Source organism: Gouania willdenowi, unplaced genomic scaffold (genome assembly GCF_900634775.1).
Source record: "Gouania willdenowi unplaced genomic scaffold, fGouWil2.1 scaffold_309_arrow_ctg1, whole genome shotgun sequence".
In the NCBI taxonomy this organism is placed as follows: domain Eukaryota; kingdom Metazoa; phylum Chordata; class Actinopteri; order Blenniiformes; family Gobiesocidae; genus Gouania; species Gouania willdenowi.
In genome coordinates, this window is record NW_021145070.1 from 362,366 (window position 1) to 388,650 (window position 26,285).

The 26,285-nt window shown below is 38.9% G+C and overlaps 1 protein-coding gene across 1 annotated transcript in view; it reads left to right on the plus strand.

Moving 5' to 3' along the window:
- Positions 1 to 2,578: 2,578 nt before the first annotated feature.
- LOC114459392 (NACHT, LRR and PYD domains-containing protein 12-like) overlaps positions 2,579 to 26,285 on the plus strand; it is a gene marked incomplete at its 5' end in the record, with an annotated part of 32,277 nt that continues 8,570 nt past the window's right edge. Inside the window, 7 exons of the mRNA XM_028441657.1 lie at positions 2,579 to 2,608; positions 9,642 to 11,449; positions 11,527 to 11,700; positions 11,789 to 11,941; positions 22,870 to 23,043; positions 23,131 to 23,260; positions 25,731 to 25,740. Coding sequence (XP_028297458.1) covers positions 2,579 to 2,608; positions 9,642 to 11,449; positions 11,527 to 11,700; positions 11,789 to 11,941; positions 22,870 to 23,043; positions 23,131 to 23,260; positions 25,731 to 25,740 — 2,479 coding nt within the window. The remainder of the gene's footprint in view (positions 2,609 to 9,641; positions 11,450 to 11,526; positions 11,701 to 11,788; positions 11,942 to 22,869; positions 23,044 to 23,130; positions 23,261 to 25,730; positions 25,741 to 26,285) is intronic.

The following is a 26,285-nucleotide window of genomic DNA, read 5'->3' on the forward strand; positions in this document are numbered from 1 at the left end:
AAGAATCAGTATTTATGAAGCGTGTGGACAGAGGTCGTACACACAGCACTGTTGATTCATCTCTCAGTCCATGTGGACTAAAGTGTCAATCACTTTTCTTTGTTTTCACACTAAATACAGTCACCAACTATTTCCTCAGTCACTAGTTATTATTATTAATAATTATACATTATTATAATTAGTTCACCACCTGATAAACACTAAACTTTTACAGCACATTTTTCAAACACTAACACACTTTAGGACCAATGCTTGTTAACAATATAAAATAAACTGTATTAATCTCTGATCAATGAATGGATCATATACTGTGTGGTAAACAGAGGAGATAAACACGTATATTTATATAAACATATTATTACTGATGGTTTAAACACATGGAGACTGTGATCATCTCAATAAAAAGTACAGGATACTTTACAGTTTTTTATTGTTAACAATCATTGGTGGAAAGTGAAGTCACATGATCTAAACTCTAACACATGTCCATCTGTCCAAAGCACAAATGTTGTTAATTACTGTAAATGACTGATTTAGTCTTTATTACATCATATACAATCATTTAGAACCATCAAAGATCTTATTTTATAATCAAACCTGACATAAATCATTCAAAGTTAAAGATCAGATGTATTTAATGTAATGCTCTTTGTTGTTAGTATTGTGTAGTTCAGTGTGTGTTTCCATGGTAACACTATGTGTTAGTGTTGTGGTTCAATGAGCTTCTGTTGAGATGTGTATGAAGTGTTTAGTTGATGATGAGATTAACTGTTGATCTGAGATCATGATGGACATGTGTTAGAGTTTAGATCATGTGACTTCACTTTCCACCAATGATTGTTAGCAATAAGACACGCCTCTAATTGACCATATATGGTAGTAGCATCCCTTTAAGAATGAGTGAACAGTGGATTCTGACACGACCAAAGCTATAAGTGTGTGTGTGTGTGTAATTCTTCAGCTGAAAGTGTGTAGGTTGAAGCAAAGCTCATATATACAGTAGCTACCCTATCACAATAAAACTACACAAGGTTCTCTACATAATATTACACTACAAAACAATATTTTACTTATATTACTATTTTCACAATAAACATTCAATATATATTCTGCACAAGTTTTATATACAGTTTATACATTCACATCAAACACATATACTGTACATACATATAGATGAATGTCTATGACATGTGCATTATGTTAATATGAAACTATTGTATATTTACAACACACATTTCAAATAAATTTAGAGTGGCAATATATAAATTAATAAAAACCTTTTATTATGTATTCATATATGTTATACCATTACATATTTCTGATATATTATTGCTGGTCTTTCTTAACGATATGATTTAAAAAGCTTTTTAAACTGGTTTATGTTGGTGCTTTGTTTTATTTCATCGTTTAGACAGTTCCATAATTTAACCTCGACATTATTATAATCATCTTTTTTAATGTTATTCTAGCATATTGTATGTTTAAATGTAGTTTTCCTCTCAAATTATATTCTCCTCTATAATTCTTTTGTGCAACCCTTTTAAAAGTGAACCTTTACTTGTTTTATAAATCATTTGGACAGTTTAGAGTTTTATGAGATCTGGGAGTTTTAAATCTAGTGTTTTTAACAATAATCCAGGTGTGTTCTCTGTATCCTGCATTATGTATCAGTCTGATGGATCTTTTTTACATTATTAATAACGGTTGGATGTTCGTCATGTATGTATTTCCCCAAACTTCTAGACAGTAACTCAAATGTGGTAAAACAAGTGTATAAAAGAGTGTGCAATGCTTTTTGGTAAAGAATGAGTCATGTTTTGTCCAGAACAGCAATAGAAATACTCCTCACCAACTTCCCTTTAATGTATCCTGTGGTCCAAGATCACACCCAAAAATGTGTTTACTTTGTTTACTCTTTTTATGTTAACATTGTCTATTGTTACGCCCCGAGTGCCCAAAAACGGTCAAATACGCACAAAGACAGTTCAGTTTTTAACAGTTTATTCATCTTTAACACCAGGACGAACACTTCCTGGGTGGGCACATAAACATCCGCATTCCACAATGATAGCGGTGTCAGAAGTGCTCGTTAGCCGATGAAAAGTTGAGAGTTGGCGTTACCTGATATGTATATGAACAACACCACAGAGAACTCATGGAGGAAGAGGACAACATGACCATCAGGACTTCTCTTTGTTCAGCCTACAGCGGGACAGTAACGGAGTGTAGCAGCTCATCATCAGGTCCGGGTATTTCCGAGGGTATAAATATACATATAAACACATATTACTGGTATATTAACCCATATAAACTAGAAAATATGGAAATGGGACATTTTACTGCTGCAAATGTGTAACATATTACTGGTATTTTGTGGACAGGACACATGTGGTTGGCTGTTATATAACCCAGAAAAAAATGGAAATTGGACATTGTACTGCTGCTAATGTATAAATAATATAAATATATATATATGGTGTTTCAGTGTTCTGGGACACATACTCACTAACTCTGTAGAATGAAAACAAACACAGTGTCTTGAGGAGCAAAGTGTAGTGTATTAATTTATTCATCTAAATGTAACCAAAAACAGAACATCACAAATACAGCCCAAATAAATGAAATGTCTGAAAGAAAGGGTAATAATTTTCCAAACAAAAATCAATAAGCCAGAAATAAAGTGCAACCTTTTGCAAAATGTAACATGAACCTTAAAAACAAAACATTTAAACATTGGAACTACAAGGATGGGAATATTATGACAGCAGAACCTGGAACAAGACTGCAAATTGTTGCAACTATTTATTTTTAATCTTATTTTAGTTCTCTTCTTTGGTCGTGTCGTGTTAGTGCATATGTGGCAATACCAATTTTCAGTATGTGGAGTTCCTGTTAGTCCTGCACAACTAAGTATCTGTTCTCATTCTGTTGGATCTAAGTGCTGCATTTGACACTGTAGATCATACAATTTTGTTGCACAGATTGTAAACATGGGTTGGACTGAATGGAAAGTAATGCAATGGTTTAAGTCATACTTGGAGGAGCGAAGCTATTTTGTAAGCATTGGAAACTTTGAATCTGACAGATTACCAATGTCCTGTGGGGTTCCTCAGGGCTCTGTTCTTGGACCTCTTCTGTTTAGCCTTTACATGCTTCCTTTAGGACAAATTTTACAGAACTGTAAGGTTGATTATCAGAGCTACGCAGATGACACACAACTATATCTATCACTGAACCCAGATGACTATGGTCTCATTGAGGTGTTGTGTGACTGTTTAGAAAAAATAAACTGCTGGATGAGTGAAAACTTCCTTCAACTAAATCATGACAAGATGGAGGTGACAAGGAAAAGAGGACTGCTGTCAGCAAGTATCTGAGTCTGGATCTTTATAAGATAAAGACCAAGTCAAAAATCTTGGTGTTCTGATTGACTCAGATCTTACATTCAGCATCAGATCAAATCTATCACAAAAACATCTTCTACCACCTAAAGAACATCTCCAGAGTGAAAGGTTTAATGGCTCAGAAAGATCAGGAGAAACTGGTCCATGCTTTTATCTCCAGCAGACTGGACTATTGTAATGGTCTTCATCAAACATCTACAGCTGGTTCAGAACGCTGCAGCTCAGGTCTGAACCAGAACAAAGAGGTCAGAACACATTAGTCCAGTTTTAAAGTCTTTCCACTGGCTCCCAGTCAGCCTCAGAATAGACTTTAAAGTTCTGCTGCTGGTGTATAAATCTGTGAATGGGTTTGGTCCAGAATACATCAGTGACATGTTAGTCAGGTATGAACCCAGCAGGTCTCTCAGATCTATGGACACAGGTCAGATAGTGGAGCCCAGAGCTCACAGTAACCATGGTGATGCTGTGTTTAGTTGTTATGCTGCAAAGAAGTGAAACAAACTGCCAGAAGAGCTGAAGTCAGCATCTAATGTGAACATTTTTAAATCAAAGTTAAAGGCACTTTTTTCTCTACTGCATATGATTGAGAGATTTTTTGTCATGTTGTTGATGTCATGATGAATTTACTGATGATTTTAATTGATTTTACTGATGATTTTAATTGATTTTACTGATGATTTTAAATGTTCTTATTGATTTTAAACAATTGAATGTTTTATCATGTAAAGCACAATGAGTTGCCTTGAGTATGAAATGCGCTATACAAATAAATTTGCCTTGCCTTGCCTGTAATGAATTGCTCAGAAATCTACATGTGTCCTGTTCTCAAAATACCAGTAATATGTTACACATTACAGCCGTAAAATGTCCCATTTCTATATTTTTTGGTTTATATGGGTTAATATACCAGTAATGTGTTTATATGCATGTTTATACCCTCAAAATTACCATGGAATTTTGGGTTTTACTCAGACCCCTCATCATCACGTCTCTGCAGAAGAAGACCCTCCGCTGCACCTCAGCACTTTAACAACTCACTAATTTCATAATTTAAATACACTATTTCTACCTTTGTTTTTCTATTTACATGTCGTTTGCTTTGTATTTAATAAAATAGTTTCTGTAACAGTTAAATCTACACATTTATACTGTATATAATGTACATACAGGATGATGTGTAACAATAATCAGTAAAATTAGCTGTAAACATATTTTGTAGAACTAAATATAAGGTTATGCTGTGAACAGAAAGAAAGGAAGACGAGTCAGATAATTATAAACTTTAGAATATAATACAATCATAACTTTTAATCATAAATGTGACTCTTCTCAAAATAAACAAACTTTGATATCTTTGTCACACAATATCTAAGCTTCCAGTGAATAATTTACAAAAAAAAAAAAAGCTCACTGATGACATTGAGATCTCAACGTCACCATCAGTGAATTTTTTTTTTATTTGTAAATTATTCACTGGAAGCTTCTCTGGTGGCGTGTGCAGCGGTTATTATTGTATGAAGCCAACATTACTGCAGCTCTGCACATCATTGTTTTCCTGTTAAAGTATTTTTATACAAAGACATAAAAACAATCTGAAATTAGTGCTGACTCAAGTAAATCACCTTTATTATGCATTATAACAATCTGTTCCTTAAGTCTCTAAATTATTGAAACAAATAAAAACATCTCCTAAAAAATAAAATTACAGAAAATTAAATAATCATTTAAGATACATTTCAATAAATAAGTGCATCCCATGTTCCCATGTTGACTCTGAGTTTTATTCTGTCTGTTGTCTGTGGAAGTGATGGGTCTAGATCAGATGATGAAACTAGGATCAGCTCATGGTTTTAATGTCCAGGGAGGGGCGTGGCCACTCTGCATGGACTTAAAGAAGAAGAAATAAAAGAAGAGTTAGATAATGTCATGTTCATCAAAAGGAAAACTGAAAGTGGAGATAAATATGATCAGATGGACACAGACACACACACAAAGTTTAAACAAACACACAAATACTCTGTCCTAAACTGTCTCACACATTAAAATCATCTATTTACACTTATATTAATGTACACAAAGACTAGCTCCACAAAATCAGACCGACATTTATTGATCCATAAATTAAACTGATCTTACCTTTATAGGCTCAGTTTCCTTTGTTTTCAAATCCATTTGAACCTCCATTCATGGTGGTTTTTATCGTCAGAGAGAGTCTTTCATTTTTAATAAATCCACCGTTATTTGGTTTGTTTTAATCTCTTTCTTTCTCACTCACTTGGTTCTCTCTGTTCCTTGGGTCGATTTCATCAGAACAAAGCAGCATCTTTAATGTTTCCGTTACGTGTGAGTAAAATTACCGCAATGTACCGACACTGGCTGTAAAGAGCAACTTATTATCTTTCATAAACTGGTGGAATTTCTCCAATAGAGCAAATATGAGCAGAGTTACGGTCATTTAAATTAACGTGATGCGTTCAGGGGCCCTGGGAAACCCAATCCGTGAAAAGAGCACGTGTCTGGGTAAATCTTGGTTTATAGTTACCCTACGCAACAGAAAATATGAAATTAACAGAATGTACTGTCAACAACAAACCCAGAGTCGCTTAATGGTGACGTAACGCCATACGTGTCATAAATTAACGTGATGATGTGTTTCTCTGTGGGAACCGAGTTGAGCTGGTGATCACGTCCGTTCTACCATGCCAGAAAAGGGACAGGGAGGGGGGGATTCCTGCTATGAGCTTGGAACGGCCCCAGTTGCCAGTGTGAGTACACCCTCAAACTCTACTGCAATATCGAAAAGAACAAACAAAAATCCTGACTGACTAACTAAAGAAATGGTCAAAACGTACATGGGGTGGCACTCACAACTTACCTAGTGTTCCTAGACAGACAAATTCCTAGGTGTGTAAAGTGTAAGAGGTACCTCGTCTGACCTAACCCTACACCTTACCACCACACTGAGAACAAAAACAAAGGGCAGGCCACCACGTAGCACAGCTCTCTCCAGACTGCTCTCTCCCAGTGTGCTTGATTGAGCCCTTATATACACTGCAGGGCTGCTAACGAGGCCAGGTGAGCACAGCAGCAGGCAGCTGATTAGCCTGCTGAAACAACAGAGGAGGATCAAAATAGTGCAGAGTTTTCCTGCACGTAAAATCTATATTTATTTTTACATCTATACTTTTTTTGTGATTTCCAAATAACATAAAACTAGTTTTATTTAGGTTTAATGATAATTTAAGATCGAACCATTTTTTTTATTTTCACAACTCCATAGTGACCATCCTCAAGAGCTGCTGCAAGTCCACATCAGTACAAAGCATATTGGTATTATCTGAAAATAATACATGTTTTAGTTTTTCACTTACTTTACAAATATCATTGATATACATTGTGAACATTTTTGGCCTCAAAACTGACCCCTGTGGTACCCCACATTTCATATTTAAACATTATTTGTTCTGGGATATCTGTACAAACTGTTTTCTGTTTCATAAATAACTTTTTATCCAGTCCAAAACAATAGCCATAAAACCATACTTTTCCTTTTTTTTTTATAAGTATACTGTGGTAAACTGTATCAAATGCCTTCTTAAGATCTATGAACACTCCAATTATATATTCATTTTTATCAACACTATCAGTTATTTTTTTGATTAAATGTGCTTCGATTATTCCTGAAACCATACAAACTTTCTGTTAATAATCCATTTTTTATTTTTATTTTTTTACTAAACTATCAAAACTATTTATAAATATGATAAATTGATAAATCATTGCCTTGGCTCCTTGCGACAGTGAGACATATAATAATAATAATAATAATAATAATAATAATATATTACATCAAAGAAAATAATAGCCCCATATCACTGTTCTACCACTTGGTGTTTTGTCTTTAGCCCGCGGGACTTTATAACGGCAGGGGATCTAAAACTGTCGCACTCATACAAGAATTCCCCCTCTACCTTGTCACCGAAGCTGGCTGCCTATTCTCTATTATTGTTATCTAATAAAGAAAAGGACTGAGTGTACTTCCTCCTATTGGAAGTCAATCCTATTTTGGTCTCTTGAGAAGTCTCGCCTTAGTTCTGTGGGATTGATATTAAGACCTATCCATTATAGGTCAAAGCTGGAAACAACTCTTTTTTACAACAGCATGAGTTAGCCCACCCAGGGCACCCCTCTGAAGAGGATACCAAGGGCAGGCTCACTTACCAGAGGCCTAGACGTGTGTCCTCCAACAAGGTGCTGTCTCAGGTGTGGGTTTGTCAGGCGGTTAATTTAATCAAGTAGGCTTCTTTAATAGTAAATGGATTTTTATTAAAGGTTTACAAAAATCAAAAGTCAATCAAAAAAGCCTCAAAGTATCAAAGTCTTAAACTATCAGCCGATAGAGAAAGAAGGGGGTTTCATGAACAACTAGAATGTCCGTGTCAGAGAAGCCCCAGAACACAATATATCAGTGGTATATATAGCCTGAAGCATGGCGTGATAATATGCCATAATACATGATCTGACCACCTAAGCGAATAGAAAAATAGGACAAAAGGTCACACAGATGTCGTGGCCCAGCTGGCATAACAGGTGCTTTTCAAAGGGTGGTTTACAAACTAAGTGTTGTTGTTTGTGGTTAACACTTGACACATAACAAGGCGTTGTCTTCCTGTTAAGTAAAGTGTGACTTCTAACACCTTAAAGTGATACTTCTAACACCTGTTGATAAAAGGTGCTATATTATGGTTATCACTTAACAATATTTACTTCGCAGCTGTGTCTTTACAAAAAGCTGAAAACAGGTGTGACATGTCAGAACAGGCAAATAACTGTAATGATTAAATAAGCATTTCTTTTGCAGAATAATGAATGAATGATTAATACACATCATACAACATGTTTATATTATATTTAGATTTACACCTGCTTCTGTGCTCACACTTTATCAATAACATTATTTGATTGGAATGATCTGTGCTTATGAACATGTGATAAATGAGGCTTCAGGTTCTTCACACTAACAACTCTGTATGTGTTTGAAACAGAACCGAGCCCAGACTAAGTGGACCTGACACTGAACATAGTTGTGAGTCCTTTGGAAGTAACGAGTCCATGGACAGACTCACTGACTTCAAAGGACAACAATCGATTGACCCACAGTAAGTGAACATAAATAAGGTTGTTTGTTTTCTTCATGATGGTCCAGGTTCTTCACACTGATAAAGCACCAGTAAACATGACTCAGCACTTTTGATGAACTATGTTATTTGAAGTGGTGTTGATGTAAATCTCAGCAAACAGTGGAAGGTGAAAGAGAAAAGGCTTTGTAGGAATGGTCTCCAGTGTGTAGGTGAGTCTTAGACAATGTGTGATCTTCAGATTTGTGAAGGATTGAAGACAAATAAAGCCTCAGTCCAACAGACTTGTTCTCCTGTTCAGTGGAAACATGCTGAGATGTTCCACACGTGAGCTGAGCTCCAAAGGCTGCTCCACACTCACTGCACTGTGGCCCAGCAGAGCTTCCTGTGCTTTCCTCCAGCTGCTCCTCAGCATGTCTGAGTGTCTGTGTGTTCTCCACAGCAGCTTGGAGGGTGTGGATGGTTCCTCTGGAGCTGAGCCTGACTCCATTTTTACGGTGTGTACGTCTACAAAGGCACTAAACCTGTGTCAGCCTGTGATCAAACCACTGTACACACACACACACACGCACGCACGCACGCACGCACGCACACACACACACACACACACACACACACACACACACACACACACACACACAGATGATTGGAGCAGACCTACACTCATCACCTTTAATGTGTTTGTGTTCCAGCTGCTGAAGGACAACATCATCAGCTTTGTTAAGGTTGAACTCAAACACATGCAGAAGATTGTGGATGGAGATGATCCAGAGTGCTCAGAGAGTCAGATGGAGGGTGAAGATGAGGAGCAGAGGAGGAGCAGGGAGGCCTTTCTGAAGATCACACTGTACTTCCTGAAGAGGATGAAGCAGGAGGAGTTGGCTGAGCGTCTGCAGAGCAGTAAGAGCATGTGAACATCTTCACTGTGAGGAACATCACGAGGAACATGATTCAATCAGTAACATTTAATCTGAGGAACCATCCAGACTGAGAACATCACACACTTTGATCTCCAATGTTCAAACCTGCTCTGACTTTTCCACTCTAACATTAAGTTTGTCTTCATTCAGGAACAAAAGCTCATCGATACCAATGTGAGCTGAAGTCCAAGTTGAAGAAGAAATTCCAGTGTGTGTCTGAGGGCGTAGCTAAAGCAGGAAGTCCAATCCTCCTGAAGGAGATCTTCACAGAGCTTTACATCACAGAGGGAGGGAGTGGAGAGGTCAACCAGGAACACGAGGTCATACAGATAGAAACAGCATCCAGGAGATCAGACACAGCAGAAAGAGCCATCACACTAGAAGAGCTCTTTAAAGCCCCTCCTGGAAGACCTCGACCAATCAGGACAGTGATGACAAAGGGCGTGGCTGGCATTGGGAAAACACTCTTAACACACAAGTTCACTGTGGACTGGGCTGAAGACAAAGCCCAGCAGGAGGTCCACTACACATTCCCACTGACCTTCAGAGAGCTGAATGTGCTGAGGGGGAGGAGCTTCAGCTTGGTGGGACTTCTTGATCACTTCTTCTCTGGAAGCAAAGAAGCAGGAATCTGCAGCTTCCAGGACTTCCTGGTTTTGTTCATCTTAGATGGTCTGGATGAGTGTCGGCTCACTCTGGACTTCCTCAGCACTCAGACCCTGACTGATGTCTCAGAGTCCACCTCAGTGGAGGTTCTGCTGATAAACCTCATCAGAGGAGAACTGCTTCCATCAGCCCGCCTCTGGATAACCACACGGCCTGCAGCAGCCAATCAGATCCCTCCTGAGTTTGTGGACATGGTGACAGAGGTCAGAGGGTTCACTGACCCTCAGAAAGAGGAGTACTTCAGGAAGAGGTCAACAGATGAGGAGCAGGTCAGCAGGATCATGTCCCACATCAGGACGTGTCGTAGCCTCCACATCATGTGCCACATCCCGCTCTTCTGCTGGATCACTGCTACAGTTCTGGAGGACATGTTGAAGAGCAGAGAGGAGGGAGAGCTGCCCAGGACTCTGACTCAGATCTACAGCCACTATGTGGTCCTTCAGACTAAAGTCAAGATGGTGAAGTTTGATGGAAGAGCTGCCACAAATCCACACTGGAGTCCACAGAACAGGGAGATGATGGAGTCTCTGGGAAAACTGGCTTTTGAGCAGCTGCAGAAAGGAAAGCTGATCTTCTATGAGAGTGACCTGACAGAGTGTGGCATGGACCTCAGAGCAGCCTCAGTGTGCTCAGGAGTGTTCACACAGGTCTTCAGAGAGGAGAGCAGCCTGTACCAGGACAAGGTGTTCACCTTCATCCACCTGAGCCTTCAGGAGTTTCTGGCTGCTTTTCATGTCCATCAGACCTTCATCAGTTCTAACGTCAACCTGCTGGAACATCAACCACTGAAGAAGAACTCATGGATGTTTTTATTGTATAAAAAAACTCTGAACCGTCTTCATAGTGGAGGTCAGCCTGACTTAAACCTTCTCCATCAGAGCGCTGTGAATGAGGCCTTACGGAGTCCAAACGGACACTTGGACTTGTTCCTCCGCTTCCTGCTGGGTCTTTCACTGCCGACCAATCAGAGGCTCCTACAAGGCCTGCTGGCACAAACAGGAAGTGACTCACAGACCAATCAGAGAACAGTTGAATACATCAAGGAGAAGCTGAGTGAGAGTTTGTCCACAGAGAGAAGCATCAACCTGTTCCACTGTCTGAATGAAGTGAATGATCACTCTCTGCTGGAGGAGATCCAACAGTCCATGAGATCAGGACGTCTCTCCACAGAGGAACTGTCTCCTGCTCAGTGGTCAGCTCTGGTCTTCATCTTACTGTCATCACAAGAACATCTGGAAGTTTTTGACCTGAAGAGTTTCTCTCCTTCAGAGGAAGCTTTTCTGAAGCTGCTCCCAGTGATCAACGCCTCCAAGAAAGTTAAGTATGTGACTTCAGAAGAACATGTCTTTAATTCTGTCACAGACAAACATCTGTAAGTTTTCACTGATTCTTCATCAGGTTGAGTTCCTGTGGTCTCTCAGAGAGAAGCTGTGCAGCTCTGTCCTCTGTCCTCAGCTCTCAGTCCTCCAGTGTGAAACATCTGGACCTGAGTAACAATGATCTGCAGGATTCAGGAGTGAAGCTGCTGTGTGAAGGACTGAAGAGTCCTCACTGTAAACTGGACTCTCTCAGGTCAGTGAGATCACATGTTCCATCAACATTGTCCTGTTCCTCGTCTCCTCACTTGTTTCCTGAGTTGTGGATGTTTTTCTGAATCCAGTCTTTCAGGTTGTGTCATCACAGAGGTGGGCGGGGCTTCTCTGGCAGCAGCTTTGAGCTCCAACTCCTCCAGTGTGAGAGAGCTGGACCTGAGCTACAACCATCCAGGAGACTCAGCAGTGAAGCTGCTCTCTCAGAGACTGAACACTCTGAGGTGAGACACATCACAGCAGCTCATCACATGTTCACATCAATCCCCATCACATGTATGACAGAGAGCTGTATCAGAGGAATGTGATGAAGGTGTGAGAGGTGGGACACTAAAGGAGGAGGACTGGGACAGGTTAGAGGAATGAAGGACAGAGATAAGAAGGTAGTGAGGAGTGAGGAGAGGCTGATGGAGAACTATGAGGAGCTGATGAAGGAATGAGAGAGAAGATCAGAGGAGGTGGAACCAATCAGTGAGGATTGTGTTCAGACAGAAATATAAATATATCTTATGAAATTACATTTTAATCTTTTTTCTGACACAAGTTATCAAGTCAAAAAATTAGGGATGAACCGATATGTAAATTATTGGCTGAAAACCAAAATACATTATTGCATTTCCAGCTCTGAATGTTACTAACCACTAAGATTTAAACATTGCAGTTGTATAAATCAAAACCAATGATTCAAATAATCAATCAATTAAAGGTAGGGTAGGGGATTTTCTCCAGATACACTTTTAAGTCTTTGGTTGAAATTTTCTTAATGTTCTGAAAGAAATTCAGATATCATGTGCTCTGAAAAAGGAACAAATAAAATCCAAAATGTGTAGCAGCTGTAAATCTGTAAAAACTTTGACCAATAAAAAAGTCGGTTCATTTTTATTGACCAATCACGTCTCTCTGTTTCCCTGCTCGTTCTCCACCCCTCGTGTGCATGAGCCCACACTCAAAGCGCGTCATAGGTGACGGATTTAAACAGAGTTTTTAGTAACGTTTTTTTAACATATATGAAGATAAAGTTTAGTGTTTACTTACTACTGAATGTGACAACGTAGTTTCTACACAATACAAGTGATGAGCTTAGATCCACTTTTGCAGCAGCTGTGCTAATGCATGTGAGTGAGACGGAGCACAGAGGGGAGGGGGTAAGCTACATTCAAAATCATGCTAGCTTTCAAAAATCACCTCCCCTGCCTTTAAAATACGAAAATATTTATTTTGCACTGACATTGGAACAATGCATAATATAAAATAATATAATAAAATCTTTAACTTGACCAATTCATACAATTATTAAAACAGAAATATACTTTTAAAACTTCTTTGAGTTGTGCAGGTCAACAGGTCACAGATTTCACTGGATATTTTTTTTTATTTGAAAAAGCCTTTACACAGGCCATTTTTATTAATTAACATAGTTGATATAATTTAATTTGGTTGCTGTACTGGAACTAGGGTTTCTCAAATACAAAGGTTTCCAATTGTAACAGAAAAACTGAAAGTTGCTGACTCAGTCCAACTGCTGACATTTTTGCTTAAGGTCAGGGAAGTATTTCTTGAAGTTGTCAATAACGTTAGTCAGTGATCATCCACAACTGTTTATATTTAGTCTCTCAGTGTCTGCTCATTGGAGACAAAATCATCAGAGGGAAACAGCTGAGTCACCTTTTGAACCACTTCTCTTCCACACTGCTGCTTTTTTTGTCCAAAAAGAAAAAATCAACAGTGTTAAAACTATGCTTTCCTGTTGTTGTCACTGTCAACATATGGTGTAAAAGCAACCAGCTGTGCCCACTGATATGTGCTGACTCATCCAGTTGCATTGTAAAATCACCTGCCTTGAGCTTCTCCACTACTTGTGCCACTATATCGTTCCCCATCTTGTCAATTATCAGAGAAACCGTGTCATTTGACAGCGATACCATCTTGAATTTTGTGGGCGTAGCTTTGTCGACCATGGTCTCTGCCAGCACAGCCGCCGCGGGGACGATCAGCTCTTCAGCGATGCTAAATGGCTTCTTAGCCTTTGCTAAAAGTAGCCACATAGCATATGAAGCTTCCAGCGCCTTTGTTGATGTTGATGTAGCCCTCTGCATTTTTTCCTGATATGACCTGAATTCCAGGGCCGCAGGGAGGGATGGGGGGGAGGGCTCAGGAGTCTTTTTTTATATATGTACGAAAATGCATTTTAAACATGTTTAGATTATATATACTGGAATGAAAAGGGCTTTTTACTAAAAACAATGATTCCTGCTGCATCAGGGCCCTAGCTACCACCCCTTTAAAACAGTGTAAATGGTACGACCCACATGTGCTTCAGCAGCTCTGAGTCAGGTATATGTATACAGGTAGTCTGCAGCGCTGAGTCAGGTATATGCATACAGGTAGTCTGCAGTGCTGAGTCAGGTATATGTATACAGGTAGTCTGCAGCGCTGAGTCAGGTATATGTATACAGGTAGTCTGCAGTGCTGAGTCAGGTATATGTATACAGGTAGTCTGCAGTGCTGAGTCAGGTATATGTATACAGGTAGTCTGAACTGTAGATGTGACGTGGAGCAGGAGATAGAAAGCAGCATGTTTTTCCTCAAGAAAGGAAAACCAGGACAAAAAGTCAAAGAAAGGGAGAGAAGGTGAAATGAGGGAAAACAACTGTTTACTCAGTTCTTCAGAGATTTAAAACACTCACATCTTTTTTAGACAATATATTATTTAGTTTGAAATTAACTACGTGCACTCACACATTTAAATGCTGGAACATTCCTTTTGCTCGTCAAATATTAAATAGAAATAAATACATTTTGCTGCCACTAATTCTTAAGTAGGTGTCCAGAGTGTCCCCATGAATCTAATCATTCTTTCTATATTTACCTTTCATTAACCTTTGTACACGTTTGCTTTGTGTGTGTGTGTGTGTCTGCGTGTGTGTGTGTGTGTGTGTGTGTGTGTATATATATATATATATATATATATACATATTTATGTGAGTTTTACGCCCTCTCTCCAAGAAATTATCAGCCGCCCCTTAAATTGTAGCAAAAATATGTCACAAACACAACATTCAATAAACCATTAAAATATAGTAGAACAGATTTTATAAAATACAAGTAATGGATATGGAGTCATAAGTTTTTGCAGTTTTTAAAGTTTTTGAATTATTGTTATTCAAATACACATCACACAAAATAAATATCAAATAATTGCATCCTATATATACATTTTCTCAAATATATAAATCTAATTAAAATAAAATACAGTATATAAATATATAATCCTGGCTACTGTGTATTTGTAACACACTTTAAAAAACATGATCAGAAACTATTTCTAGAAAAAAAAAATGTCGCTGTCGTTCCAGGAGTCGCTGGACATTTGTGATATTAAAATGGGGTCACGACCCAAAAAAGGTTGGAAACTTCTGGGTTAATGTGAGGAGAAAAAAAAGCTTATATAAGAATACTAGTATAGTTTCTAGGTGAAAATTGTTCTTATTAAAAGTTACAGGAGGAGCCCACAATGTGGTGCTACGCCCCTGGTGCACACTCACAGCCAGGATCTGTAACGCACAGACATCATCAGTTCTCAGATGAATATATGCACTATTAGCTAAACTTCACAATAACACTATAACAATGCAATAGATTAGATCAGCTGACATGAACCTGAGTCACTGCACCATCTATGTTTATGTCACATGACTCCAAAATCCTTTTATGTACACAACAAGGAAATAATCTGACTATTTAAACGTTATTTAACAACTCTCCACATCCATTACACACAGAACACACAATCATAATAACACACTCCATCTCCATCACCACCACCTTGTAAAAATACTGTAGTGTGACGTTAAACTGTATGAATAGATATGAAAGTGTACAGTGGCACCATGCTCTTACTTTGAGCTGCAGGGAGGGTTACCATGGTTACAGGTGTCCAGATGTGGAGGTGTGCTCTGGGGGCGTGGAGATAAAGTCTCTCATGAGGTGATGAAAGTCCAGGGAGTTCAGAATCTGTGTGTGGGTGTGTATCAGATGTGGAGGTGTGTGAGTCTTTTCTGGGTCATGGTGCTGCGTACCCATGTCTTCAAAAGTCAACGTGAACCTGTGTTGATTAGGCCTAAAAATAATTACATTCATATACAAAATACACGTAATAGCCTACGTGTGTCAAAATCATTTCCCTAAATATTTATAAGAAATTTATAGATTGTGCTAAATATTTTTCATAGACTACATTTAAACGCCTACATTCTCACCAATATGGGGTACTGCAACACCCCCAGCACCCCTACTTCCTGTGGCCCTGCTGAATTCAGTCACTTTTCTCCAGAAAAACTCCATCGTGTTCCCAGCATATGGTTAGTGTTTAGTCCGGAGATGCCGCTGGAGACGGGAGGGCTTCATGGTTCTGTTAGCAAGCAGCTCGCCACATTAAAAGCACTGGGCTAACATAGGGTGCTGTGAAGTGCAGGTGAAGCCCATCCCAATGTACTCCTCACGAAACTGTCTTTCTTCTGCATCTTCAGCCGAAGGCGCTCTTTGACCTTTATCATTTTAGGTAATGTTATGATCACCATCATTATCATGATGCGCATGTGCAGTAGCTAAGAACACGGTGAGAATGCCAAGCCTTGACAATTTGTTAAAATTGTGGCACTCAGTTAATATAGTGTCCAAAAGTCGGCGGACCTAAAACATAAGACGATTAGCAGTGTCATGCCCACCAGAAGGCCAAGAGTGCAGTCTAAACAAGACAATAACAAGGACGCGGAAGTGCGGGGGGAGCAAAGTGGTATGGCAGGTGAGCAAGACAGTACGAAAGAGCTGTCTGATTTGATACGCTCTATCATAAGAGAGGAAATCAGCGTGGTGATTGCAAGACTTACCACTATCACGGATGACATTTCTGCTAGTGCGCAGAGACTTGACAAAGTGGATGAACTTTTGTCAAAAATGGCCAGTAGGATCACAAAGCTGGAGACAAAGTGCGAGGCCTTGTGTAAAACCAACGTGGAACTGACTGGGGGTGGGATCGGTGGCGTGGTGCGCTGGGTCCTTGGCTCCTTGGGGCTTTCTCGGGTGTGTATGGGGGGGGCGATGGCTGCCTCTCGGCTTGGGATCTTGGGGGCGTTCGGGGGGCTGCTTGGCCGTGGGGTGGTCGCCGGGGGCCCTTAGGCTGCCTGCTCTTGCTGCTGGCCTGACTGCTTCTTCGGGCCCGGGGGCGGCTCTTGGGTTTTGCAGTGGCGGTTCTTGGAAATACATTTGTCATGGATGCACTGGCCTTGGGCTGTGGGATAACACTCATACTGGGCTCAACCTTAGACACGTTGTTCCCAAATACCTGTTTTATGGAATTTCCACTCACTTCCTCTTCTGTTCACAGCCACCACCATTATTCCTAAGCCGCACACTGGTTACCAAACTGGCTTGATAACTCAACAATAAGTGCAATATACACAACCACAATTTCACATCGCATCACTTGAAACCTATCAACTATTCCCCACCCATTCCATATCCTATCTTGTATCCCTCTTCCCTGTTAACTTCCCCACCCCCCTCCAACCCCTCACCTTGGTGTAACACTGCCCTCTCTCTTTTACATCCTCCCTTTAATAAAGTATTTCTTACCCTTCCCTAGGGAGGGCTGGTGACGGTCACAATTATGCAATGAAATAAATAAATTTATTTAATTGCAATAATAAAATATGCATTGCTGTTAAAAGATTGCACTTCGTGTAGTGTTAACCTTCGACAGCATGTGCAGACAAGGTAAAAAAAAAAAAAATGATTGTAGTGTGTGAGTGAGTGTTGGTGGTGGTCGGAGGGGCCGATGGCGCACTATGGCAGCCTCGCTTCCGTTAGTCTGCCCCAAGGCAGCTGTGGCTACAACAGTAGCTTACCACCACTAAGTGTGGAGTGAAAGATTAATCCCTTTATTCTGTAAAGCGACTTTGAGTGTCCAAAAATGGCTATATAAAAATGATGCGTTAATATTATTATTAATTTTAATGAGATGCATTTCTAAGATGATAAAATGGGATTATACCTAGATAAGTGAAATCGCTATTCTAAGAAACCAACTGAGCTAAATATTTGAATAAAAGTAAGTACATATTAGAATAAAGAAATCAAAATTAAAGATAATGATACTGAGCTCATAAAACAAAAAGGGATAACGCACAGGGGGAAACAGACAACAGATATGACATGTATCAGTGGGTGAATCATGTTATAAGTGTGTGTTATGAGAGTTTGTGTTGTATGTCAGGTCTGTGGGCCTCGGTTTTGTACCTCGTAGGTAGTTCCGGTGGGATCTGGAGGCAGGAAGGCTGGAGAGTTCCGCACTCTCAGCTGCAGGAACAAAGTTCGTTTTGAGAGAGAACGTTGCAAGTTCTGTTCTCTTTGAAGAAGGTTTAGCTGAGCATTACCGGGTTTTGTTGTGTTCAGAGAGTAGCCCTTTTCAGCCGACTGGACGTTTCTAGTCTCAGCCGCTGAATTGGAGAAATGGCACTTTGGCACGGCGCACCGCGCCTGTCTTGAGATCGTCTGTGGCTCCGGTTTGCAGGCTGGTTTCGTCCGAACCGAACCAGCTGGTGTTTCCAAAAATCTAAGTTTGAAAGCTAAAATTTAAATTAAAACGAAAGAAATGGATGATAAATGAAAAGCGGTGAGTCTAAAGATGACCAGCACCCCAGGAACTGAAGATTTTCTAAAAAGCGTTCTTTAAAAGTAACTTTGGAGAACACCTCCTAAAGGATTGGTTTTTATTAGATATTCAAAAATCATAATTGTAACTGGTCAGTGATCTCCAGCGTGTCCACTTACAGCCATGTAGGTGTGTGTGTCAGTGAGGACAGACAACAAAAGGGAAGATTCTAAACATATAAAACCATACTAATCAATTCAGCATAATTCAAATCTTCTGTTTGATATCAAAAAGGAATATATTGTCATTCATAGATCATTTTAATACCACATTTGGTTTATAAAAAACGCAGTATCACTTCAAGAAATTAGCCGTGGGTATTAACGGTGAAACATTGTTCAAAAATCATGTTCTTCTTCCTATTAGATGAGATTAAACAGTGGGATACTTTTTAAAAAAATATTTGTGATGTTTTGGACATTTTAAACCTTTTACAGTAAACAGTTATAATATTCTCTGAATATTGGGATTTTTACCCGGGAAAGGCTTTTCAGACAATCATAACACATATATTTTAGAAAGTGAATGCATAGATAAGGATAGTTTGGAATTCTTCCTTGTAACTCATGTTAGAAAGAAGAGTTTTCTTTCAACAAATATTCAAAAAGAGTCTTTTTCTAAATTGGTACGGTTGGTTTCCTACACTGGGTTAAAGAACAGTGGAGAAATATGACAATAAACTGAAGGACAGCTGGATGGATATGAATAAATTATTAAGACTAAAGAAAGGGCTGTGTTTTAGTTTGTTGTATGATGGAAAGTAAGCCCACATAATATGTAATATTTACTTTGAAAATGATAATGTCATGAGCAGGTGCAGCTCAGCTGATTTCTGATTTCATTACAATGTTAAAGATTTGTGTGTGTGTGGATGTATGTATGAATGTGTTTAGTAATGTGAGAAGGGTTTTGGTTACCTCATATGAGGCCTGCTATTATTGGATGTTGTTACAGACCACCCAATGCTGCTATAATGTACTTTAACCAAATATGTGAAATGCTGGACACTGTATGTGACACAAGAGACAACATTTATTTTTAGGACATTTAAATATAGATTGGAAATTGGAAAGTTGTGCATTAAGGAGTAAATTAATTTAATTTGCTAATACTTGTAATTTGTCACAACTTGTCACTGAATTCACAAGAGTACATTTAAAAACTAATGATACATGTTCTGCAACTATTGTTGATGCAATTTTTACTAATGTGGCAGAGTTATGCTCTGAGGCAGCATCTATTCCAGTTACAAGGAAAACAAAGGTACCTAAACAAGGACAAAAATGTATTTCAGTCAGGATGCTATAGTCAAAATAAATGTGCTTTAGGATATATATAGTGACTTTGAGCGCTTTACATGGATATGCATGCAATCGTATATTTGGCAGTATGGGTCTGTTCTGGGACCTCCTTGCCCTTTTCACAAGCTTACGTGGAAAGCCGGAGGTAGGGAGAGCACTCCTCCCTGACCTTCTCTGAGCCCTGGCTAAAGGCTAAAGCAAGGAGAGCGGTTAGCGGAAACCTCCTGAAACAGATCAAAGCGTATGTTAATGACAAAAAAAATGACACCCAGTTAGTTGGATACATACTGACCTGGAGGAGTTGGGGTGGAGGTGGGTTGCGAGATGCTTACTGAGGAGGTAAAAGGCAGCTGTCACGGTTTAAGTAGTGCATCCTGTATGCTTTGACCAATGGGGAGCCAATCTTGGCCGTTGGTTGATTAGAGGGGTGGCTGGCTTGGCGTCCGCAACGTGCCTGAACTAACGCTATGCTCAATTTCAGTCAGGACCGCTATAGTCAAAATAAATGTGCATTAGGATTAATATAGCGGCTTTTACATGCATATGCATGCAATCGTATATTTGGCGGTTTGGGTCTGTTCTGGGACCTCCTTGCCTTTTCCACGAGCTTACATGGAAAGCCGGAGGTAGGGAGAGACCCCCATGACCATCTGATTCCAAGCTAGCAGTTAAGCAGCATGGATCAAGATTAGAGCCAGGTGCCGCGGAGCCAAAAGATTTAATTCGTTGCTGAGGAGTTTACATACTGCCAGCATTTACGGAGCACTCAAAGCTTTTTTGAGCATAAGGATAAATTGAGCCTCAGGCACCTTTCAAAGGCAGAAGATGGTGCTATGGATGCTGCACTGGTTGCTGCTCCAATGCCGAATGAATGAGTCGTGTAGCGTTGAGGAGGGAGTCCTCTGGATTGGCAGAGCAGGCAAAGGTGTGACAAAACCAGGCACAAGATATGACTTCCCCCTCCTCCGTAGCAAAGAGAGGCTCTGGTTTCCTGGCCTGAGATCGGCTCCTCAGGTAACGAATCATAGATGCAAGAGGACAGAAGGCAGAATTAGTTTCAGAAATTAAAATTGATGTTTTTATTTAACTATTTCAGAAAATAAAGAAAAAATGGTGACTGTTGATATTAACATCGGCAATGGTGAGGTCCCGAGAGGGATCGAAGGATCTTGTGCATGGAGTGAAATCCGCTACCTCTAAGAAGCAGAAGGACTGAACACCCCGTTCCTTTAAGAGTAATGAGAGGGAGACAAGTATCATTACCTTGAGGGTTTACTTTCCAGAGGCCATTTAGCAGGAGATGGATGGGTTTCCCAACAGGCTAATTGCAGATGAATCCAAACATCATAGATGGAATTGAATACCCGCTAAAAGACCTTTAATGGAGGAAGGCTGCAAATGGCGAGACTCAAAGCTATGGACTATGATGGTGCATATGGCAGGGATGTTAATGGCAAAATTGCAAGAAAGAAAGCGGCGCAAATAATTAAAGTAAGACCATGTGGGGTCGAACATTTTTTGTAGATTTAGCCACGCCAGAGCGCATATAGTATGCCACGGATTGCATGCAGTCCTGCCAAGTGTTGCTTAATCCAACACTGTTTGAGAGAATGAGGGGCAGACCAGGATGGATGGAGCTGCTCTTGAAAGCAGCTGGCGGGCTGTGTGAAAATGAAATAGAAACAGAGAATCAGCGAGTTGGGTATCCGGGCCGCTCGGACAATGATGTTATCCAGCAAAGACAACCAAGTTTGCCACCTCTTAAGTCTACTAATAAATGGGATATGATTTGTTAATAATACTGACCATGCCTGTTTGTCGCAAACACACAATTTGCTTCCTGGACCAGTGTTTTAAGGATACAGAAGTGTCTTGACAGCTTGGAAGACTGCCTCGGCAGTTAGCATGACGAGTAGCGGCAGTTAGCATGACGAGTGGCAGTGGTTCGCATGGCAAGTGGCAGCAGTTAGCATGGTAATTGGCAGCAATTAGCATAACAAGTAGGAGCACCTGTTGTGATGATACCAATGCAGGAGCACCGGCCTCCAACAGAAAGGACCCAGGAGGAGTTTTATATTAGCGTACCCCCATTTGAGAAACACTGATTTAAATGACATGAAAACAAAATCTGTTACAGATATAGTCCACTAAAACATATAATAAACACATTTATTTATTTTTTAAATATTTAGTTACTGTTGATCAACCTGATATATGATGGTATATATCACACCACACACCTCAACCAGGACCCGGTCAGGCCAGCAGCACCGTCTGTTCACGCCCAGGACACGGCTCATGACCATGGGGGACAGGGCTTTTGAAGCTGCCGCTCCTCGTCTGTGGAACGCCCTTCCTGACCACCTTAGGTCTCCACAGACGGTGGATGCTTTTAAAAAAGGACTAAAGACCTTCCTTTTTAAAAAAGCCTAAAGCTAATTTTAACTTGTCCTGCTTTTATCGTTGTATTGTATTGTATTTTTTATCCTGTTTTACTATGTAGCACTTTGAGATTTTATTTGAAATGTAAAGTGCATTATAAATAAAATTCATTATTATTATTATTATTTGTAAATACAGACAGATTAGATGTGATCAATACATTAGATCACATGATCACATGAGTTCTGATTGAATTTCAGCCGAGATGACTAAATAGTGTATATATACATATATATAATAGTGTATAGTTTAGTTTTTATTAGTCAAGATATAAATATATGTTGATATAGTTTTTGTTATTATGTATTTTTTTCTTAAATTAGTCGTAGTTTAGTTACTGTCACTTAAAAAACTTTAATCAACAAAAACTATGATGAAAATATTTGGTCGACTAAATGATCAGAGGAAAGTGTAAACCTCCACCAAGCTCTGAACACAATATAACTGAGTCACATTTAATACAGATCCATCAATTACAAACCCAGATATGAATTTATATGATGATGAGAGATAGGCATTTTTTATCTTTGAAACTGATCCAGAATCAGTTTATTGATCAGGAGTCCCTCGGGCAGCTGAAATCTTTCCTCCTTGGTGGAGGTAATAAAGCAGATGAAGTGTACGGCAGAGGTTTGAATCCTGTCAATAATATGATGATGATTATTATTATTAATAAGTGAATGTCTTTCTCCCACAGACTGAGTTCCTGTGGTCTCTCAGAGAGAAGCTGTGCAGCTCTGCCCTCAGTCCTCAGCTCTCAGTCCTCCAGTGTGAAACATCTGGACCTGAGTAACAATGATCTGCAGGATTCAGGAGTGAAGCTGCTGTGTGAAGGACTGAAGAGTCCTCACTGTAAACTGGACTATCTCAGGTCAGTGGATCACATGTTCCATCAACATTGTCCTGTTCCTTTTCTCCTCACTTGTTTCCTGAGTTGTGGACGTTTTTCTGAATCCAGTCTGTCAGGTTGTGTCATCACAGAGGTGGGCGGGGCTTCTCTGGCAGCAGCTTTGAGCTCCAACTCCTCCAGTGTGAGAGAGCTGGACCTGAGCTATAACCATCCAGGAGACTCAGCAGTGAAGCTGCTCTCTCAGATACTGAACACTCTGAGGTGAGACACATCACAGCAGCTCATCACATGTTCACATCAATCCCCATCACATGTGTGACAGAGAGCTGTATTAGAGGAATGTGATGAAGGTGTGAGAGGTGGGACACTAAAGGAGGAGGACTGGGACAGGTTAGAGGGATGAAGGACAGAGATAAGAAGGTAGTGAGGAGTGAGGAGAGGCTGATGGAGAACTATGAGGAGCTGATGAAGGAATGAGAGAGAAGATCAGAGGAGGTGGAACCAAAACCAAAAACTTTGCTGCAATGCAAATCCACAGATAATCAACAGCACTTTGTTCAGTAATTGAAGATTTAAGAAAGAATTATTTAGAGTTGCAGAGACTGCCCAGAGCAGGACTTGAACCAGAGTCCTCAGGATGATTGCTTGATTGAAGGAGCAGGCTCTGATAATACTGAGCTACAGCTGCCCGTGAGAAGTGGGAGAAAAAGTCCACCGTGTGGAAGCAAAGTAACAGGAAATGCAAAGCCTTCCAACTTAAAGTATAATTATTAAAAAAAGTAGAAGATTGTAGCAACATTTTAAGTTATAAATTGTAGCTCTAGCTGCAGAATTAAAGCTTTAACAGCAGTATTGCTAAGAGTAAAAGAGCAACAGGTGACCTAATCAACCACTCAATCAGTGCATGATCACAAAAATTTGCACAAAATCTTAAATAACATTAAAAGTAAGAGGTTTATCATTCTACAAATTAGATATTATGATTGTCACTGAGGAGCAGAACAATTTAATCTTTGAATGGTGTAAATCGGTTAAGATTTGCATAATTAATGAAAAATGGGATTTATTAAAAAATTCATATAATTTTTTTTTGTCAGAGTGCAACCTCTACAAATTACTGATAATTGTAGATTAGAGAATGGGCTACATTTTAGTGCTATATTTGAGTCTCTGAGTCAAATATTAACAGAGTTATGGCAGTTTACAGTAAAACCGTAAAATCGAATATTACATTAAAAATATAAGTGTTAGCATTTTACAAATTACTTAGCAGTGTTGACATACTTTAGTGGAACATTTACACATTTGAATAGTGTAGATCGGTTAAAAATTAGCTGAGCTGTAGCGAACCAAAATACGTACGAAGAATGAGAAAAATAATAAAGAAAACGGATCTTAAAAGTGGGAATGCTTTGCATTCACACAATTATTGCATTTCCTATATGTTACTAACCACTAAAATTAAAACATTGCAATTATATAAATCAAAACCAATGTTTCAAATAACTAATCAATTAAAGGTAGGGTAGAGGATTTTTTCCAGATACACTTTTTAAGTTTTTGGTTGAAATTTTCTTTACGTTCTGGCAGAAATTAAGATCTTATGTTCTCTGAAAAAGGAACAAAGAAAATCCACTTCTGAGTGAGTGAGACAGAGCACAGAGGGGAGGGGGGTAAGCTCCATTCAAAATCATGCTAGCTTTCAAAAATCACCTACCCTACGTTTAAAATATGAAAATATTTATTTAGCACTGATATTCCAACAATGCATAATATAAAATAAAATAATAAAAAATGTAACTTGACCCACTCATACAATTATTAAAACAGAAATATGTATGTTTTTAAAACGTTTTAAATTTATTTCAAACTGTAGACTTATATTACAAATATCATTGTTTAACAATTGTTAGAGTTTTCGAGCTAACTCTGGTGTTCAGTACCTGAGATTTCATACAGAGACATAGTCAGAGGTTTTGCTGAATCAATCAATCAATTTATTAGAGATGAACAGAAAATGAATCAACAAATCATAACAAGTCAATAGAAGAACAGACACTCATCTAAAACACAGCTGTGGTCCTCAGGGTCTGCTCACTCCCTGGACCCCAAACATAGATTTATCAGTGTTTTTATATATTTAGAAATCAAATGATCAGCTCCTTGTAATTAGTTAAAGATGTCATTTACTGGTGATTTAAAGCAATACAAATTATGTTTAAGATTTGTTGATTTATTCATTATTATTGATTATTTAGGGGTCTATGGTGTCTGTTTATTTAATTTATTTAGATATATAGAACATGAGTTGTTTAACATGTATTAAATTTAATTTTAGAATATAATTATAATTATTTGTTAATGATTTAGACTTTGTACATTTTGGGTCAAACTGACATTTTAGTGTTAATCTGATTGTCTTGTTTATATCTGATTTGTCTCTTCGTTTATGTACATGGTTGTGTTGTTTTTAGATTTAGATTAAGTTAAAATCAGATGTTCTGAAACTGTTTGTCCTTGTTCTGAAAATGACAGCTAACAAGTTGATCTGAATATATTTTATGAATAGATTTATTGAGTATAAAGATATATAATTATAGTATTACACACAAGAAGAAACCATGAATAATAATCCATTCTACCATTCCCTCTCTTCACACTGTTTGACGTGTTCAAGTTTTATTCCTTTTTTGTTTACCATTGTGTAGGAGAACAAGGGTAAGAAAATAATGGGTTATATGAATGAGGATATTAATTATGATTATTAATATTAGCTCAACGAATTACTGGGTGCCACCTCTTAAAAAGAGGAAATATGTCTAAGTTTCTCTTTAGACTAAACAAAGTATTAAATCAGGGAATTGGATTCTAACAGCAAGTCTACACCATCATTACAGCTTTAATGAATCAGAGGAATCAAAGATTACAGTTTAACCTTTTATTTGCGTAATCCAGTAAGAAACAAGAACAATGCGGTGATTAAACCATGATGAAATGCATTTCTAAGCTAATAAGGTGAGGATTACATGAAGTAAAGTGAATCACTATTTTAAACTAATCAAGACTAACTATTGTAAAATCAAAGAATAAAATCATAACAAAGAGGGAAGACAGACGGGGGAAGACGGACAAACATATGTGTGGTGGATTGTGAGTGGAGTGTAAGTATGAGGTTGTATGGTAGTTTAAGTGAGTCAGTTCTGCTAGTCCATTGTTCACTGGTCCATACGTTGAGATGCGGTCTGGTTGGACCTGGAGACGTT